Source organism: Muscardinus avellanarius (genome assembly GCF_963383645.1).
Source record: "Muscardinus avellanarius genome assembly, chromosome: 17".
In the NCBI taxonomy this organism is placed as follows: domain Eukaryota; kingdom Metazoa; phylum Chordata; class Mammalia; order Rodentia; family Gliridae; genus Muscardinus; species Muscardinus avellanarius.
The window spans coordinates 49,190,950-49,210,109 of NC_137803.1; the positions used below are offsets into that span (position 1 = coordinate 49,190,950).

The 19,160-nt window shown below is 39.8% G+C and overlaps 1 protein-coding gene across 4 annotated transcripts in view; it reads right to left on the bottom strand.

Moving 5' to 3' along the window:
* TAF4B (TATA-box binding protein associated factor 4b) overlaps nucleotides 1-19,160 on the bottom strand; it is a gene marked incomplete at both ends in the record, with an annotated part of 134,242 nt that overhangs the window by 15,594 nt on the left and 99,488 nt on the right. For all 4 annotated transcript variants that reach the window (XM_080714456.1, XM_080714457.1, XM_080714455.1 and 1 more), the window contains one exon: nucleotides 4,562-4,666. In XM_080714456.1, coding sequence (XP_080570582.1) covers nucleotides 4,562-4,666 — 105 coding nt within the window. The remainder of the gene's footprint in view (nucleotides 1-4,561; nucleotides 4,667-19,160) is intronic.

Here is a 19,160-nt window from a genome sequence, read left to right on the forward strand (position 1 = left end):
ACAAACAAAAAAGATCAGCCAAAACTGGTTCTTACAGTAACATAGGCATACCCATGTTCATAGCAGCACAATATGTAATAGCCAAAATATGGAACCAACCAAGGTCTCTATCAACAGATGAATGGATTGCAAAATTATGGGAAATACACACAATGGGATTCTACTCAGCTATAAAAAAGAACAAAATCATGTCATTTCCAAGAAGATGGAAAGACCTGGAGAACATTGTTAAGTGAGATTAGCCAGGCACAGAAAGAGAAGGGACTTAGGTTTTATCTAATATGCCCAAACCAGGGAGCACTGGGGATCCCAGAGGGACTCCAGACAATGGAGGGGAAACCTCAGCAAAGCTAGAATGGAAGGAGAGGAGAGGAAGAAGGCTGAGGTTGATTAATGAAGGAGCTACATCCGAATTTGTGTAAAAATATAAATATAGGCCGGGCATGGTGGCGCATGCTTGTAATCCCCGCACTTGGGAGGCTGAGACAGGAGGATCGGGCAGGTTTGAAGCCAGCCTCAGCTGGTTTAAGAGACCCTGTTTCCAAATAAAATATAAAAAATTAGGAGTGTAACCAGGAGGTAGAAGGCCCCTGGGTTACATCCCCAGTACCACCAAAAAATAAAAAATAAAAAATAAATATATATATACATAAACATGTATATATAGCATGGTTAACCTGGACACTCATTGTTGAGAAGGGGGGAAGGCAAAAGGGGAGTAGGGTACCAAGCATAGTCTGAATGTATGTCATTTTCAATATGTTCCACATAAAAATAAAAAAATAAAAAAATTCATTCAAAATGATAATTGGTACTTGCTGATTTTTCCAAACTTTATAAGATTTCTGAGAATATAAAGTGTCAACTTTCAAAGGTCAGGGTAATAATATATAAATTTTACAAACACTGCTTTTATGGAAAAGGGAACTTTTGTCTTATCATAACAGAAATTTTAGTATTTAGACAAAGTTATGAAACTAATCGTTCCAATTTATTGTCAGTAAAAATGATCATTTCTGAATGTTTTAAAGGCATTAAGTTGAATCTTCTAAATTTTACTTTTAAAAAGAACCACCATCAGGCCAGGCATGGTGGCACTCAACTGTGATCCCAGTACCTGGGAGGCTGAGACAGGAGGATTGCAAGTTCAAGGCCTGTCTCAGCAACTAAGGGATTCCCTCAGCAACTTAGTGAGACCCTGTTTCAAAATACTGAAGGACAGGGTGTGGGGGCAACACGCCTGTAATCCCAGTACTTGGGAGGCTGATAGAAGAGAAGAGCAGGTTCAAAGGCAATCTCAGGAGGTAGTGAGGCTATCATCAAACTATTTCAAGAGCCGGGCATAGTGGGCTGAGACAGGAGGATCGCACAGGTTTGAAGCCAGCCTCAGCTACTTAGTGAGGCTCTCAGCAAGTTAGTGAGACCCTGTTTCAAAATAAAGAATAAAAAATAGGTCAGGGGGTATAGCTCAGAGGTTGAATGCCCCTGGGTTCCCTCCCTAGACCCGCAAAAAAAAAAAAAAAAAGATGATTACAAATAAGGATATATCCAAAAGCTCTGAAATACATAACAAACTCAAATGAGACTAAAGTGAAAATCTGGGGAGATCATTGGTTACTATTTTTACTATTTCAAATTTACTATGAGTAATTAGAGTTGAAATAATGGTATTTTTACTCTGATGATAGAGATATCAAATTATTAAGTACTTAAGGCTGGGAACTAATTAAGTACCTTAAATAAACCAATCCTTAAGGTATTTTAAAGGAAGTGTTATACCCATTTTACAGAATGGACTTGTTCAGTTATAAAAGGAGTCAAGAATCAAACTCAAATCTGTCCAAATCCAATGGATATGTACCAACCATGTGCTACAATGACTTCCCACTGCACAAACATGTACAGGTTATGTTGTATTATACTACTAGGAAAGTAGGTCAGGAACTTGGACATCTGTACAACTCATTCTCAAGTTAATTATAATATTATAAATAACAACTATGTAGATTTAAAAAATTACAAGTAATTATTCTTCCCACAAAAGAAAAACTATGCTAACAAGGACTATTTATAGGAATATGCTTAATGATGAAATAGCATGACCCAATTTTAATAAGACATTTGTACACATTTATTGATTAAAAATAAAGGGCAGTGGGTGGTCCTATGCTAGAGAAGTAGAAAGCAAAATTTCTTTACTGGACTAGTTTTACCATATTTTTAAATATGTTAAGATATGAAACCTTGAGGACGTTATGGTGAGTCAAATATACCAGTTGCAAAAGTACAAATACTGTATAATCCCATTCATATGAGGTGTTTAAGCAGGCAAAGTAATAGCAACAGAAAGTAGACTGAGGCTAGCCACAGAGTCAGGGAAGGAAGAATGAGAAATTGCTTAATGGTTTCAGGTTCTACAAGATGCAAGAACTCTGGGGATCTTTCCAACAATATGAATGTGCTTAGTACTACTTAACTATACACTTAAAGTAGTTAATACCATACAAAGAAAAAGGCTTTGGCATTAATGTAAAAAGAGCCATAGAAAATATACAGAGCCAGGTGTGTTGGCACATGCCCGTAATCCCAATACTTGGTAGGCTGAGACGGAAGGCGCTCAGGTTGAAAGCCTGTATCGGCAACTTGGCAAGACTCAGTAACCTAGCAAGACCCTGTTTCAAAACAAAAAGCAAATAAACAAATAAAAAGGCTGGAAATGTAGCTAAGAAGTAGAATGGCCCTTGTGTTCTATCTCAGTACCACACACACACAAAAGGTATATTCAACCATGAGATGGCAACAATAATAACTAGTATTAGTGGTAATACAGGAGATAAACATCACTGATATAAAATCTGATAAAACATACTTAAAGGGGAACCTTAAAAGTTATAAAAATAAAAAACAACAAATAATATTTATGAAAATCCTATGTGTAGGGATGACTTTAAAATAATCTGAGGTGAAAAACTTAATGTGAGTTGGTAAAATATAAGTGAAGTAACATTAGACATAAACTGACCGTCATTAGAGTAGGGCAATGGGTAGTAGGCAATCATTACACTGCTCTCTCTACCTTTATATATTTGAGTTTTTCAATTTTTTTTTTTTTTTTGTGGTACTGGGTTCCTGGAAACCCTTCTACCTCCAGGCTATGCCCCCAGACCTATTTTTATATTTTTATTTGGAAACAGGGTCTGTTAAGCCAGCTAGGCTGGCTTCGAACCTGTGCAATCCTCCTGTCTCCGTCCCCCAAGTGCGGAGATTACAAGCGTGCGCCACCACGCCTGGCTTTGAGTTTTTCTTAATGTACATTCTCTTGAACCCAGAAATGCTAGAACCCATTTTAAGCATTTCACTTACAATGTTCAAGCACACTACAGTGTAAGTATAAGGACACTCTCTGAGGCAATAAAAGCAAAAACCTAATGTGCTCTGGAGAAAGAGTTGAGTACATTACGGTTTATCTAAACACAGTAATGTCATACCATTAAACAGTGTAAAAGTAAATTATATGAGGCAAATTATGGAAAGGGGGAAATACTGAGGGCAGACGGGAGACACAATTTGGTCACATTTAGGTAACATGCAGCTCTGTGAACGGTGTCGGACCCGTATTCACATTCCCAGCAATTTCTGAAAGGGTGAGTGAAAACACCACGGCACTACAGCAGCTGCGCAGGGCAGAGGCGCCACACTTGTCACTCTTGAGAGCCAAGGCTGGGTTGCTTAGCCTCTCGTCTCCGAAGGCGACTGGCATTCACTTAGGAGCTGCCCATGTTCAGGGTCAGTGTTTGTGGAAAGCTACCTCAAACACAGTCACACCGTTTGGAGGATACATGAGCTATGGCTGCTTTACTGTCAACCGCCTCCCACAATTCTTAGTGCACTTCTATCTCAGCTCTGATGCTCCATCTCAAAGTCTAATATGTTGTCAGAAAAAATTGTTAGTATTCAAAGAAAAAAAGTCTAATATGATATTAAGTGATTACACTTAAAATTTAAATAAGATTATTCCTTGGTATTAAGCAAACACTTATTTATTGAGCACATATGGGCCCAGTTCTATAGGGAATATAGCAACAGGATAACTGTTCTCATGCAAGAAGTTTATAACCTAAAATACGAAAAAAACCATTCATTCAAGCAATAATCTGAGAACACTTAAGTCATTCTGTACTCAGAGAGAAATCGGTGTGAGAATGAATAGTCAGGGTTCACAAGCGCAGGAAGGCAGATTCACTCTTAACACATGAGCCATATTTAGATAAACAGGGAGGGAGAAGAGTATATAACCCTCTAGAAAGAATTCACAGAAAAAATAAAAATAGATTCAGTATTTCTGAAGAGAGAAGATAGAAGTATGATATAAGTAATAAGTAGGAATAAAGTTCAAGGAGATAAATATCTTACAGACTTGGCAAAAAAGATTTTTATAAAATTGGCAAGGAAGAGTCTGGCAGCACCAGCATGTAGAGCGATATAAACGATCTCGATATCTTGCTTCTTCCTCGCTCGCTTCTTAATAAGAAAAATAATGCAATGCACACTACGTCAGTACCTCACTTCCGGATTCTAGTGGTCTCTTCTTCCTTGGTCCAATAGCTGCGAGAGCTGTGAGATTAGCATCTCTGTACTGTATCTGGGCGAGCTCCAACTGCTGTAACTAGATGGGAGGGAAAAAAAATCAATGTTTACACACACTTAGCTCAAAGGAAGACAGGGACTGATCACTAAGCCTATTTTTATAGATCTCCTTATAGCCAAGGCCACATTTCCTGATTCCTTGACTCCACAAACCCTTCAGTACTTAATCTTTATGCAGGAGAGGCAAAACACAGGAGAGGGGAGTACAGGACAGACAGCAAAGTATCTAAAAGCACAATGTCTCCCCAGTTTAAGCACAAGTTGAAGAAAGACTAGTGAAACTATCTTTTCAGATTAAAATAAAGACAGCTTTGTACATTACAGACACGTTCTACTATGCTAGACATTTGCAACCACACTGAAGGGTATACATTAATTGCTACAACATACAAAATGAAACATATGCTTACTGACGGAGACAGTGAGACTCTAAGAAGTTAGCATAACTGCATAAAAGTCACACAAGTAGTAACTGGTGGAAACAGCATTTGAAACCAGGCATGGTGGTATATACCTGTAATCCCAGTACTTGGGAGGCTGAGACAGGAGGACTGAGTTACAGACTAACCTCAGCAATTTTGTGCGACCCTGTTTCAACATAAAAAATAAAAAAGGCTGAAGGTGTAGCCTGGAGGCAGAATGGCCCTGGATTTAATCCCCAGTACAGAAGGAGGAAGAAGAGGCAGCAGCAGCACGGAGAGCCAAATGTTTACATTTGCACTATTTGCCTTTGTGGCAAAACCCCAAACGGATATACTATTCATACTTACTCCTGAAAGCCCAGATCTATAAGTTACAGCTTTTTAGTTTGTGGACAATACTACACAGAGATATGTATGAAAGATGCCACACGAAAAGGCAAAGCTAGCATCATTTCATTAAGGCAGCTAAGTGTCAAATTGGGTATTATCTGAAAAAAAAAAAAAAAAACAGAATCCTACTGCATAGGTCTATAAGCTTTTCCAGAAGAGAAATAATGCTCACTTCCCATTAAAACCTTACTAGTATGGAAAGAGGTAAGGGAAAAGCTGAGGCTGGTTGAGAGTCGCTTACTCAAACAGGATCAAGAACTGAGAGCAACCTGTGCAGAAAACTTATATAAACATTGGGAAAATTCTGTTTAAAAGAGCACTGAGAGCTTTTTAAAAAAAGTGTGGGAGCCGGGCGTGGTGGCGCACGCTTGTAATCCCCGCAGTTGGGAGGCAGAGACAGGAGGATCGCACAGGTTCGAAGCCAGACTATTTCAAAAATGAAAATAAAATAGGGCTGGGAGTGTAGCTCAGAAGTACAATGCCCCTGGGGTTAATCCCGAGTAACAGACACACACACGCACGCACACAGACACACACACCACCACCACCACCACCACCACCACCATATTAAACTTTAATCATGTTTTTAAAAAGAGCAAGATGAGCCAGGTGTAGTGGTGCACACCTATAATCCCACTATTTGGGAGGCTGAGATGGGAGGATCACAGATTTGAAGCCAGCCTCAGTGACTTGGTGAGCTGTCAGCAACTTAGACCCCGTTTCCAAATAAAAAATAAAATAGGGCATGGGATGTATCTTGGAGATAAAATGCCCCTGGGTTCAATCCCCAGCACCACAAAAAAAAAAAAAAAAAAAAAAAAAAGCAAGATGAAGCTGGGCTCGGTGGTACATGCCTGTAGTCCCAGCTACTACTCAGGAGGCTAAGGCTCACAAGATCAAGGCCTGGCTGGGTAATTTATTGAGGCCCTGTCTCAAAATAAAAATAAACCAATAGCCGGGTGTGGTGGCGCACGCTTGTATTCCCTGTGCTTGGGAGGTGGAGACAGGAGGATTGCGTAGGTTCAAAGCCAGCCTTGCTGGCTTCAGAGACCCTATTTCCAAATAAAATATAAAATAGATCTGGGTGTGTAGCCCGGAAGTAGAAGGGTTCCATCCCCAGTATCACCAAAATTAACAAATAAAAATAAACCAATAAATAAAAAGTTGTCAGGCAGGATGGTGCGTGCCTACAATCCCAGTACTTGGGAGGCTAAGACAAGAGGACTGCAGTTTGATGAGATTCTGAGCACCCTAGTGAGATCCTGTTTCAAAACAAAAGGGTTAGGGTGTGGCTCAGACATAAAATGTCTCTGGATTCAAGCCTAGTACATCCTCCCCCAAAAAGAAAAAAGATAAAAGAAAATAAGGAGGGGGGGTGGAGATATAGCTGAGAGGTACAGTGCAATTGCTACGATCTAATGTTTGCATTCTAATGTTGAAATCTTAACCCCAAGGTGACAGTAATAGTAGTAGGAAGAAGGTGGCAGGTGACAGTAGTATCAGTGGTAGGAACAGGAGACTCCCCACTCCTCCCACAATGTTGAGAACACGCCAAGAAGGCACCTGTGAGCAGCAGTCTTCCACAGGCACGGGCTTAGCTGGAGCCATGACCTGGGGCACCCCAGCCCCCAGAACTGAGACACAAAATCCTATTGCACAGAAGCTCCCAGTTTAAGGTATTTTGTTATAGCACGTTGAATGGCCGAAGAAAGTGAACTCAGAATCATATTTGCTTCACAAATTATGGGACAGAAATACTTCTTTTAAACTGTGAGTGTTCTTATAGTTAGAGAAGTGCTTTCAGAAGCTGTAAAATCTTTTGTTGCTGCTGGCTGTTTTAATAAAAATACAGTCTGATGCTGCCACATCCAGAACTTCTAGGTGACAAAAAAAGATTTTAGTTAATCTGCCCTGAAGTACAATTAATTATATATATATAAAACATTCTTCCCTGTCGGAAAAAGGCATCTGAGATAGTGACACCAAATAAAAGGTTTCTAAATTGACCCGTCTTCAAATTTCTCTATCTGTCCAGTAAGCATTTTCTTTCACCCTGCAAACTCTCCCTTAGTTTTCTGATGTTTTACATGCATTTTAGAAAATTCTGCAAAAACATAACAAAACTAAACTGATTGTAAGATAGGTTTTGGTTAGCTCTGTACTTAAAACAAACTTCCTCAAAACCAGGATGCTCCTAGCCAGCACAAAAGCGAGAAGCCAGGCACTTAAAACCAGAACAAGAGGATGTTCTGGGCATTGATGCAGTTTGGGCATAAGTGTGGTTGAAGATGACAACAAGTAAGTTTAGTTAAACAGCAACAGCCAGTCCCTGAGTTGGAGGCTTGTTCCTGGAAGCAGACCTGCATAACCTATGCATAAGAATCCAATCTATCTATGAAAAACAAAAACAAAAGCAAAACATCTTCCTAGCACCAATAGTGAGTTTAATAAAATTGCAAGATGCAAGGTTGAGACACAATAATCATCTTTCTAAATACTATTATGGTCACTTGAAAATGAAAACTGAGGAAAAGTCAGCAGGGCATGGTGGCACAAACCAGTAATCCAAGTACATTGGAGGCTGAGACAAGAGGATTACAGGTTTGAGAACAGCCACAGGAACCTAGTGAGACTGTTTCAAAACAAAAAAAATTAGGTGTACATAGAAGGTAAAATGCCCCTGGGTTCAACCCCTAGTACCAAAAATAAATAAAATAAAATGAAGATAAAAAATAATTTACGATAGCTTTTGCCATAATGCAGTACTAAAATATAAATTTAACGTACAGGCATTTTAATGCTGCATGCTACAAAATTCTCATAAAAAAAAAAAAAAAAGCCAGGAGTGGTGGTGCAAGATTGTAAGCCCAGCACTTGTGAGGATGAAACAGGAGGATCGCACAGGTTTGAAGCCAGCCTCACAGCTACTTAGTAAGGCTCTCAGCAACTTAGTGAAATCCTGTTTTCAAATAAAATATAATAGGTCTGGGAGTGTAGCCTGGAGGTAGAATGCCCCTGGGCTTCATCCCCAGTACCACAAAAATAAACAAATAAAAAGCCCAAACAAATAAAAGAAGAGGCATAGTATATTCTATATTCATGGTTTGCAAAATTCAACATAATAAAGATTTTGATTGCCTTCTAATTGATCTACAGGTTTAAAACAATTCCAATAAAACTGCTTTGACGATATGGAAAAAATGACCCTAAAGTTTCTATGGGTTGCTAGAGAGATAACTCAGTGGCAGGCATGCATGAGGCCCTGGGTTCAAGTCCCACGACCATGAAAATAAACAAATTTTAAAAAGAATAAGTTTATACAGAAAAAAGACAGTAGAATAGGTACATTAATTTTGAAAAAGAGAACAAAACTGGAAGAATCATATGTGATTTTAAGACATGCTATATGGTTACTGTAGTCCAAGTAACATATAGGCAAAGAGACAAAGACGCATCAATTCATGGAAGAGAATGAAGAAACCAAATTTAAGATCCAAATAAATATGGCCAAAGGATTTTTGTTCAGGCCAGGAAACAATTCATTTGGGAAATGACAAAAACTCTCTTCTTGATCCAATCTCGGCCAGGTTCCTCTGAGCCATCTTCTCAACTAGACCTCAACCTAATGTCTCAACTAAGTAAGACATTGACATAGCTGAAAACCACTCAATGTCACACTCTCAGGATGGCCCTGGTCCTTTTTATTAAAGGGCCTATCTAAGAAAACTCAAAGCTGCCAAAAGAACTGACTATTTTTGTTCTACCCAATACCTAAAAATAAGGCCTCTGTGGAAGGGTAGACACCTAACTTTTTTTGTGTATGTACAACTGTGGGATTGAACTTCTGAGCTATACTCCCAACCCTATTTTATTTTTTATTTTGAAATAGGGTCTCACTTAGTTGCAGAGGGCTAAGTTGCTGATGTTGGCCTTAAACCTTTGATTCTTTCTTTCCTATTTATTTATTTATTTATTTATTTATTTATTTATTTATTTATGGTACTGGGGTTCCTGGAAACCCTTCTACCTCCAGGCTACACTCCAAGACCCATTTTTATATTTTTTATTTGGAAATAGGGTCTCTGAACCCAGCGAGGCTGGCTTCGAACCTGTGCGATCCTCCTGTCTGCGCATCCCAAACGCGGGGATTACAAGCATGCGCTACCTGCCACCCCCCACCCCCTTGCAACCTTTGATTCTTGAGTCTCAGTCTCCCAAGTACTAGGATTCCAGGCATGAACCACTCCACACCCAGCAGTGCCTAGATATGATACATACCAGTTAGTAAAACTTACAAAGGTATAATAAAATGGACACAGCCTCTTTCCTGCTTCAGGATTTTTTCATTTTCATTACTAAGTTCCCGTTCAATGTCCTTACTCCCCCATTCTCTCTGTAAAATACCCAGTAACCCCTGTACAAATCAATTTCAGCTGGTTCAGTCTGAGCTAAACCTCTTTCCCTACTGCAAATAATATATTATGATTAAAACCCATCCTAGGTGGGCAGCTGAGATAGGTTTAAGACCATCCTTAGGGGTGGTTCTCAGCAACCTAGTGAGACCCTGTTTCAAAATAAAATAAAAAGTCCAGCACGGTGGGGCATACCTGTAATCCCAGTACTCGGGTGGCTGATCACAGGTTTGCGGCCAGCCTCAGCTACTTGTGAGGCCCTCTGCAATTTAGTGAGACCCTATTTCAAAATAAAGAATAAAAAAATCACGCTGGGTGTGGAGCTCAGAGGCAAAATGCCCCTGGGTTCAATCTCCGGTACTACTAAATTAATTAAAAAGGGGGGTAGAGTGAGGTAGAACGCCCCTGAGTTCAATCCCTAACAAAAATAAAATAAAAACTCATCTTTAAGCTGGGCGTGGTGGTGTACACTTGTAATCCCTGTGCTTGGGAGGCTGAGACAGGAGGATCGCACAGGTTCGAAACCAGCCTCAGCTACTTAGTGAGGCGCTCAGCAACTTAATGAGATCCTGTTTCCAAAAAATATAAAATAGGTCTGGGAGTATAGCCCGGAGGTAAAAAGCCTCTGGGTTCCACCCCCAGTACCACCAAAACAAAACAAAACAAAACATCTCATCTTTACCACTTTAGCGTCTAGCACGATCTTTTCAACTATTACAGGAGCAACTGGTGACCTATGTGTTCACACACACGTGCACACAAACACAGTAAATCAGAACCTAAACAGAAAACTTAAAACAAAAATCAACAAAAAATGTGAAACGATTAACTTTTAGAAACAAGCATAGCAAAAAGTCCTCATGACTTGGGGTTTAGTTAAGAGTTATTTGAGATGACATCCAAAGCAAATTCATAAAAAAGCAAATCTTTAGCAAAATTAAAACCTTTTAATCTTTGGAAGGTTCATTTAAGAAAATGAAAGGATAAGCTATTCCTTTCATATGTCTTACTCCTATTTGTACTATCCGACTTGTCTATCGTAGGTCTACCTTCTTTTTATTTACTTTTTGCTTTACTATACTGACAAGGACTTCATAGTGTTGAATAGTAGTGGTAAGAGCAGACATCCTCATCATTTTTTTTTTTTTGGTAGTACTAGGGATGGAACCCAGGGGCATTCTACCTTTGAGCTACACTCCCAGCCCTATTTTTATTCTTTATTTTGAAACATGGACTGAGTTGCAAAGGGACTCACCAAGTAGTTGAGGCTGTCCTTGAACCAGGATCCTCCTGTCTCAGCCTCCCAAATGCTGGAATTACAAATGTATGCCACCACGCCCAGATGACATCCTCATCTTTTTGCTAATCTTTGGATGAAAGCATTCAATCTTTAATCATTAAGAATGATAGTACCAGTAGGGTTTCTAAACCCTACTGTCTGTTATTTGACAGAGGAAGGAGGAAGCACTTTCTATTCCTAGATTCCTTAGAAGGTTTTTTTTTTTTTTTTGGGGGGGGGGTACATGTTTGTATGTGTTACTAGGGATTGAACTCAGGGGCATTCCACCTCTGAGGCACACCCTCATTCTTTTTTTTTTTTTTTTTTTTGTGGTACTGGAGGTGGAACCTAGGGGCTTTTCTACCTTCGAGCTATACTCCCAGACCTATTTTATATTTTATTTGGAAACAGGGTCTCACTAAGTTGCTGAGAGCCTCACTAAGTAGCTGAGGCTGGCTTCAAACCCATGCGATTATCAGCCTCCCAGGCGCGGGGATTACAAGTAAAAGTATGCGCCACCTGGTTAGGTTGTTTTTCTAAAAAAACACGTATAGTGAATCCCATCCTCTCTCTCTCTCTGCTGTACTGGTCATCAAACCTAGGACCATTCTACCTCTGAGCTAACACCTCCAGCCCCATTTTTATGATTTATTTTGAAAGAGGGTCTCACTAAGTTGTGAAGAGTCTCACTAAGTACCTAAGGCTGGCTGTGAACCTGCGATCCTCCTGTCTCAGCCTCCCAAGTACTGGGATTACAAGCGTGTGCCACCATGCCTAGCTCCATCTTTTAATCTTGATATTGGTTTATCTTTTTTTTCTCAGTCTAAATAGAGCTTTATTAACTTTGTTGATCAAAGAGTTAGATTTTGATTTCATTAATTTATTCTTCAGAATAATTTAGTTCCACTATGATCTTTTTTTGTTTGTTTGTTTGGTGGTACTGGGGTTCCTGGAAGCCCTTCTACCTCCGGGCTTCACTCCCAGACCTATTTTATACTTTTTATTTGGAAACAGGGTCTCTTAAGCCAGTGTGGCTAGCTTTGAACCTGCGCGATCCTCCTGTCTCCGCCTCCTAAGTGCCAGGATTAACAGCGTGCGCCAGCACACTCGGCCACTATTATCTTTATTATTTGTCTTTTTCTACTAGTTTGGGGACCTGTACTGCTTTTCTTTTTCCAACTTTTTAAAGGTAAAAGTTTTTATTATTGATAAGACTTTCCTTCTTTTCTAATATAAGCATTTTCCCCATTCTGTGTGTGTGTGGGGGGGGAAGGTTAAAGGGGACTGAACCCAGGAATGTCCTAAGTTACCTAGCCCTCTTATTAATTATTTTGAAATATGTTCGTGATAAGTTACTGCACACTGGCCTCAAGCCTAAGATCCTCTGCCTCCTAAATCCTGGGATTACAGGCATGCGCCATGGAGCCTGGCATCCAGTTCTTTTACTTTAATCTACCTGCACTGTTGCATTTGATAGACAGATACAGTGCCATCACAACTTTTCAGCCCATTCTGAAAATCTGCTGCTTTTGGATTGCATCCTGAATGTTTTGACTATTTTGACACTGAGTCTTCTTTAAATCTTTGGAGCATGTTGAGACTTCTGTTGTAGTATGCAATGAATAGGTTCAGGCCACAGGTTCCAATATGACTTCTGTTGTGACTTCAGAATCTTTTCAGTTTTCAAAGCCTTTGTAACGCTCTTTGGATTTGTCCCATTCTGCGTCACTCAGCAGTCTCTGACCTGTTGGGTCCGATCTTGAAGTCTTCAATATGCTCATCAGAATCGGAGGCACCTACGGAGCATGTATCTTGGAAGTACTCTTGGTAGTGGAAAGCAATGACATGAGGTGGTTTCCCGAGCTCCTCCCTGTTCTGACATCTTCCTAGAAACTTCTGGTTCTCTGGAGCTGTCTGGTCCTTGGGTCAGAATATAAAGCGTACTTACCTGGCTCTGCCATACTCTGTAACTGTGTCCACACTTGGATCAAGCATCAGGGAGGAACAGGGGTTGGAAGTGGAGGAACGGCAACCTCACCCCTGGCTCAGTAGTTTTCTGGAATTCTCATCTTCTCCAGTCTGCCTATAATTTACGTTTCAAAGCTCGCTAATAGCTGTTTCACGCATTCTGCCCAGGTTTTATAGCTGTACTCAGTAGGTGAAACAATATGAAGTGTTTTTACTCAATGTAACTGGAACCCTTAAAAGGTAGTTTAACCAGAATCTGACAAGAGGCTTCTGTAAAGTGCCAACTGGCCTTTGTTTAATATAATGCAAGTCTACTTGCTCACCAACACTAATAACACACACCTTGTTCCCAAGAAACTCAACAGGCTTAGCAGGTTCTCTCTCTCTATTTTTGGTTCTGGGGACTGAGCCCAAGAACATTCTACCTCTGAGCTATACCCCCATCCCTTTTTAAATTTTTTATTCTGAAACAGGGTCTTGCTAAGTTGTTAAGGGTCTCAGCTAAATTGCTGAGAATGGCCTCGAACCTGTGACCCTCCTGTCTTCACCTCCCAAGAACTGGGATTACAGGTGTGCACCTCCACACCTAGTTTTGGGTTCTCTCGAATGTTCTCACTCCATCCCTTCACTGTCTGTATCACGGTATAAAATAGAGGTTCCCTACAACGCAAGTGTGTGCTCTAGAGAGCAAGAGAGAAACAGCAGCTGAAGATACTTTACTAGTGTGCAGCACTTGCCTTTCCATGATCAGGCACAACTCTTAGAAATACAGATGCTAATCAACACCCAAAACATTACAGATTACCGTTAACGACTGTGCAAGCTCTCAGAGGGAAAGTTCAACAGAGATACTTCTTGATGCTAAGCGCATAATTTTCAAGAACGGAAGGAAAAATAAAAATTCATGAAAACATAAACCAAAAGGTTTGATAGAATCAGAGGACCAGATGAAGAACGAGGAAACCAATTGTCATACGTATCAGCTAAATGCCCAAGCAGACATATGAACAGATTTTACAGGAAGAACCAAATTCACCTAAATCATTATGACACTGACCGTATGAGAAATTCAAAAGTATGGTCCTTATCATGCTTAAGGAAAGCAACATATAAAAAAGTAAACAGATACTGTAAACACATAATACTATAGCAGATCTGTCCTTGGTAACAAATATTTAAAAAATATGAAGTTGTGTCATCTACTTTCTAATTTTGCTATAAACTTTTGCAAAGAAAAAATAAGGGATAAATAATGTGTAATCCCCAAGACCAAAAAGTAAAAGGCTGAAAGGTAAATTAATTAATGGCTTTCCAACAATACTTTAGAAGCAATAAAAAGAGCTCATGCCACCAAATTGGAATGTCTGAAAGAAACTAAAGAAATGAGAAAAATAAAGCACACTACCAGGTTTTAAATTTAGCACACAAAGAATTAAGAAGTTCCTGTTAGCTGGTTGTGGTGACACATACCTGTAATTGCAGTTATGTTGGAAGCTAATAAAGGAGAATCGTAGGTTTGAGGCCAGTCTCAGCAACTTAGTGAGACCCGGTTTCAAAATAAAAAATAAAGAACAATGGGAATATAGCTTGAAGGTAAAATGTCCCTGGGTTCAATCCCTAGTACCGTAGGCAGGCAGAGAGGCGGGGAGGGAAGTACACACACACACACACACACACACACACACACACACACACAGTCCAGCGGGGAGGGAGGTACACACACACACACACACACACACACACACACACACACACACACTGTCCAGCTAAGATTCAAAATTAATGATGAGTATAAAGATATCAAAAAACCCTTAACATCAAACAAAAGAAACTTGGGGAAAGTCAGATACTGGGGATTGAACCCAGGAGCTTCCTACTTTTGAGCTATACCTCCAGCTCTCTTTCTCATTTTGAAAAAGGGTCTTACTAAGTTGCTAAGGCTAGCTGCAAACCTGTGAACCTGTTTCAGCTTCCCAAGTACTTGGATTACAGGCGTGAACCGCTAAGCCTGGCTAAGGAACTTTGTGGTACAAGAAATGGGGAATTCTACCTCTTAGCTGTACCCCAGCTCTAGTTTATTCTTTATTTTGAAAAAGGGCAGCCCGGTGCAGTGGCACACACTTGTAACCTCAACACTAGGGAGGCCGAGACAGGAGGATCAAAGGTTCAAGGACAGCTGTGAAAACTTAGCAAGGACCTCTGCAATTTTGTCAGACCCTGTTTCAAAATAAAAAATAAAATTGGGTTGGGGGATAGTGTCTATGGGTTCCATTCATCTCCAGTGCCCCCCCACCCCGAAAAAAGGAAACAAAACAAGGACTAAGTTGCAGAGGCCAGCCACAAATCCAAGATCCTATCTCAGTGTTCCAAGTTCTGAGATTACAAGTGTACACCATTACACTCAGCTGAGAAACTTTTCAAATACTAAAAATTTAAAATGAATTTTAGATATATTATAGAAAAAAATAATTGACTAAGCTCCCAAACTCTTAAATTCTCACTGATGCTTATAATCACTTGTGAATTATTGTTATAAAGTATCACATTTAGCCAGGCGTGGTGATGCACGCTTGTAATCCCCGTGCTTGGGAGGCGGAGATGGGAGGATCGTGCAGGTTCTAAGCCAGCCTGGCTGGTTTAAGAGACCCTGTTTCCAAATTAAAATATAAAAGTAGGTCTGGGAGTGTAGCCCGGAAGTAGAAGGGTTTCCAGGAACTCCAGTACCACCAAAACAAACAAACAAACAAAATATCACATTTAGGGGAAAAACAAGGTTATTCCTAAAATACAATACTTCAAAAATAAACAGAAGAAACCATTAAACATTAACTTAAACCAAAGAAACTAAAAAGAAAGCTACCACAAACAAAAGAAAGAAAAGAAAGAAAGAAAGAAAGAAAGAAAGAAAGAAAGGAAGGAAGAAAGAAAGGAACAGAAAAACTGGACATAGTGGAGCACACCTGTAATCCAATACACAAAAAGCTGAGAAAGGAGGATCACAGGTTCCAGACCAGACTCGGCAACTTAGAAGGCTGTGTATCAAACTCAACCTGTTGCTATTTCTTTCATAATATGTACTTCTACCAAGACAATGAAATATAAGTCCTACACTTAAAATTTAAAGATAGATGGACCCTTCTGATGAATCTCTACAAACAATACACCTCTCTTGTGAAAATATAAGTGAAAAAAATATACTGTTGCTTTCCTGGTCCCAACAGAGAATCTACTGAATGGTTACCTGGATGATTATTGAATTTTGCCAGTCTAACAAGCTAAAATTTCAGATTCCCAAATCATAGTATTTTGTTTACCTTGAACTGCCCATTTAGAAAAAGTTTAAACTTAAAAAAAAACAACTCTAGGTGCTGGGCGTGGTGGCGCACCCTTGTAATCCCCGCACTTGAGAGGCAGAGACGGGAGGCAGAGACAGGAGGATCCCGCAGGTTCGAAGCCAGCCACACTGGCTTAAGACACCCTGTTTCCAAATTAAAAAAAAGTATAAAAATAGGTCTGAGAGTGTAGCCCGGAGGTAGAAGGGTTTCCAGGAACCCCAGTACCACCAAAACAAAACAAAACAACTCTAAACTTGAAAGCCCTTTTTTTCTCCTCCCAGTCCACGTAATGGTTCTAAGTATGGTTCTAAGCAATACTAACAGCAGCAGCATTAGGGATTTTGCTAGAAATGTACATTTTCCAACCCTACCCCAATCTCTTATCATAAACTCTGGCTTTGCGGCCGGCAATTCACATTTTTATAACTCTTTAGATGATTTTTATGCAAACTAGTTTAAGAACAACTAACCTCTATCCTAGACTATCAATGATTTGAATCACCAGTTCTCTGCTATGCCGTATATAAACTCTTCATAACTTGTCATTTTAAGACTATTTTCTCCATACAGCGTAACTTGACTGCTAAAATGTACTTTTAATTTTCTGCTGCCATATTGGGAATTGAACTCAGGAATGTTCTACATTTGAGGTATATCCCCAGACCTTATTACAATTTTATGTTGAGATGGGGTTCTTACTACTTTGCCTAGGCTGGCCTCAAACCTGTTACCCTTCTGGCCTCCGCCTCTGGTAGCTGGTTATAGTGGTGTGCCACCGCACCTGGTTACAATGTACTCTTAATGACAAAGCTGTTTTTGCCCTGTCCAAAGTTCCATGAATTTGAACCCAAGCAGAATTAGCACTAGTTAAATACAATTGTTACAATTTAATGGTAAAGTCTTAAGCATCATCTTTCACTGACTCCATATCTTTTTAAATTTTACTTTAAAAATAACTATACTTTCTCATACTTTGATTTTATGATTCAGTATTTTATTTCTTACATAATAATACTTCATGAAAAGTTGTACTTATTTTTTATATCCTATAATTTCTTTAAGCAAAAATACCTCAGAGTACATGTTTCCTAATCTGTTATGTATTAGCACATAATGTTTTGCCCAGTTCCTACAGGTCGCTTTGCAATGCCAATGTGCCAGCAGATATGTTTTGTATTTCTTCATCTCCTCTATGTTGTTTGATAAAAAATAAAAGTGGGAGCTGGGCATGGTGGCGCACGCTTGTAATCCTCGCGCTTGGGAGGCGTAGACAGGAGGATCGCGCAGGTTCGAAGCCAGCTGCGCTGGCTTAAGAGACCCTGTTTCCAAATTAAAAAAATATATAAAAACTAGGTCTGGGAGTGTAGCCCGGAGGTAGAAGGGCTTCCAGGAACCCCAGTACCACCAAAAATAAAAAATAAGAAAAAAGTAAAAGTGGGAATGCAAGTGACTGCTTAAGAACAAAAAAGAAATTCTTTTTCTACTTTGCACAGATGCGCTAAATTCACATTTCCCAAAAGGTAGAGAAATTCAAAAGGAAATATGGGTCACAGATATGTAACAAATGTTTGAAAAATCAGGAAGTCTGAACTGCAAGGTCAGAGGGCTTGCTCTGCAGAATTCTGGATGATGTGGTTAAAAAAAAAAAAAGAAAACACTGAGAGCTAGATATTAATCTAGAACATACAACAAATTTCTTTCTTTCTTTCTTTCTTTCTTTCTTTCTTTCTTTCTTTCTTTCTTTCTTTCTTTCTTTCGTTCGTTCTGGGGATTGAACCAAAGGGCATTCTAACCTACAAGCTACACCCCCAGCCCTATTTTGTTCTTTATTCTGAAACAGGGTCTCATTAAATTGTGGAGGGCTTCACAAGGTGCTGAAGCAGGCCACGAGCCTGGATTCCCCCGAGTCTCCCGAGCCCTGGGATCACAAACTTGTGCTACCACAGCCAAACACAGCACACATTTAGAACAAGTCTGTGACCGCACCCAACAAAGATGTGCCTGCCTGGCTGAAGTTAGGATTTGTCAGTTAGCAGCCTCTTTAAAACCTTTTACAAGTAGATGGTGAAATATAAGGATATCAGCACTTAAAACTTAAGAAAGTATCTAGGAAAATCAAATAAAAGGCAGCATTGGCAAGTGTTAATATTGAAAAGTTAAACTTATAGGACAGAAAGAATATGGAATATGCTTTCTTTCTTTCTTTTTTTTTTTTTTTTTTGGTGGTACTGGGGGTGAAACCCAGGGGCTTTTCTACCTCCAGGCTATACTCCCAGACCTATTTTATACTTTATTTGGAAACAGGGTCTTACTGAGTTGCTGAGAGCTTCACTAAGTAGCTGAGGCTGGCTTTGAACCTGTGCAATCCTCCTGTCTCAGCCTCTCAAGCACGGGGATTACAAGTGTGTGCCACCAGGCCTGGCTTCTTTTCTTTTTTAAGTAAAAATATTAAAAGGAAGAAAAGAAAGCCCCCAAGTTTAAAATAAAATGTTTGGCCAGGCATGGAGGCACACGCTTGTAATCCCTGCACTTGGGAGGCAGAGACAAGAAGATCGAAGCCAGCAGTGCTGGCTTAAGAGACCCTGTTTCCAAAAAGTATAAAATAGGTCTGGGAGTGTAGCCCAGAGGTAGAAGGGTTTCCAGCAACCCCAGTACCACACACACACACACACACACACACACACACACACACACACACACACACACA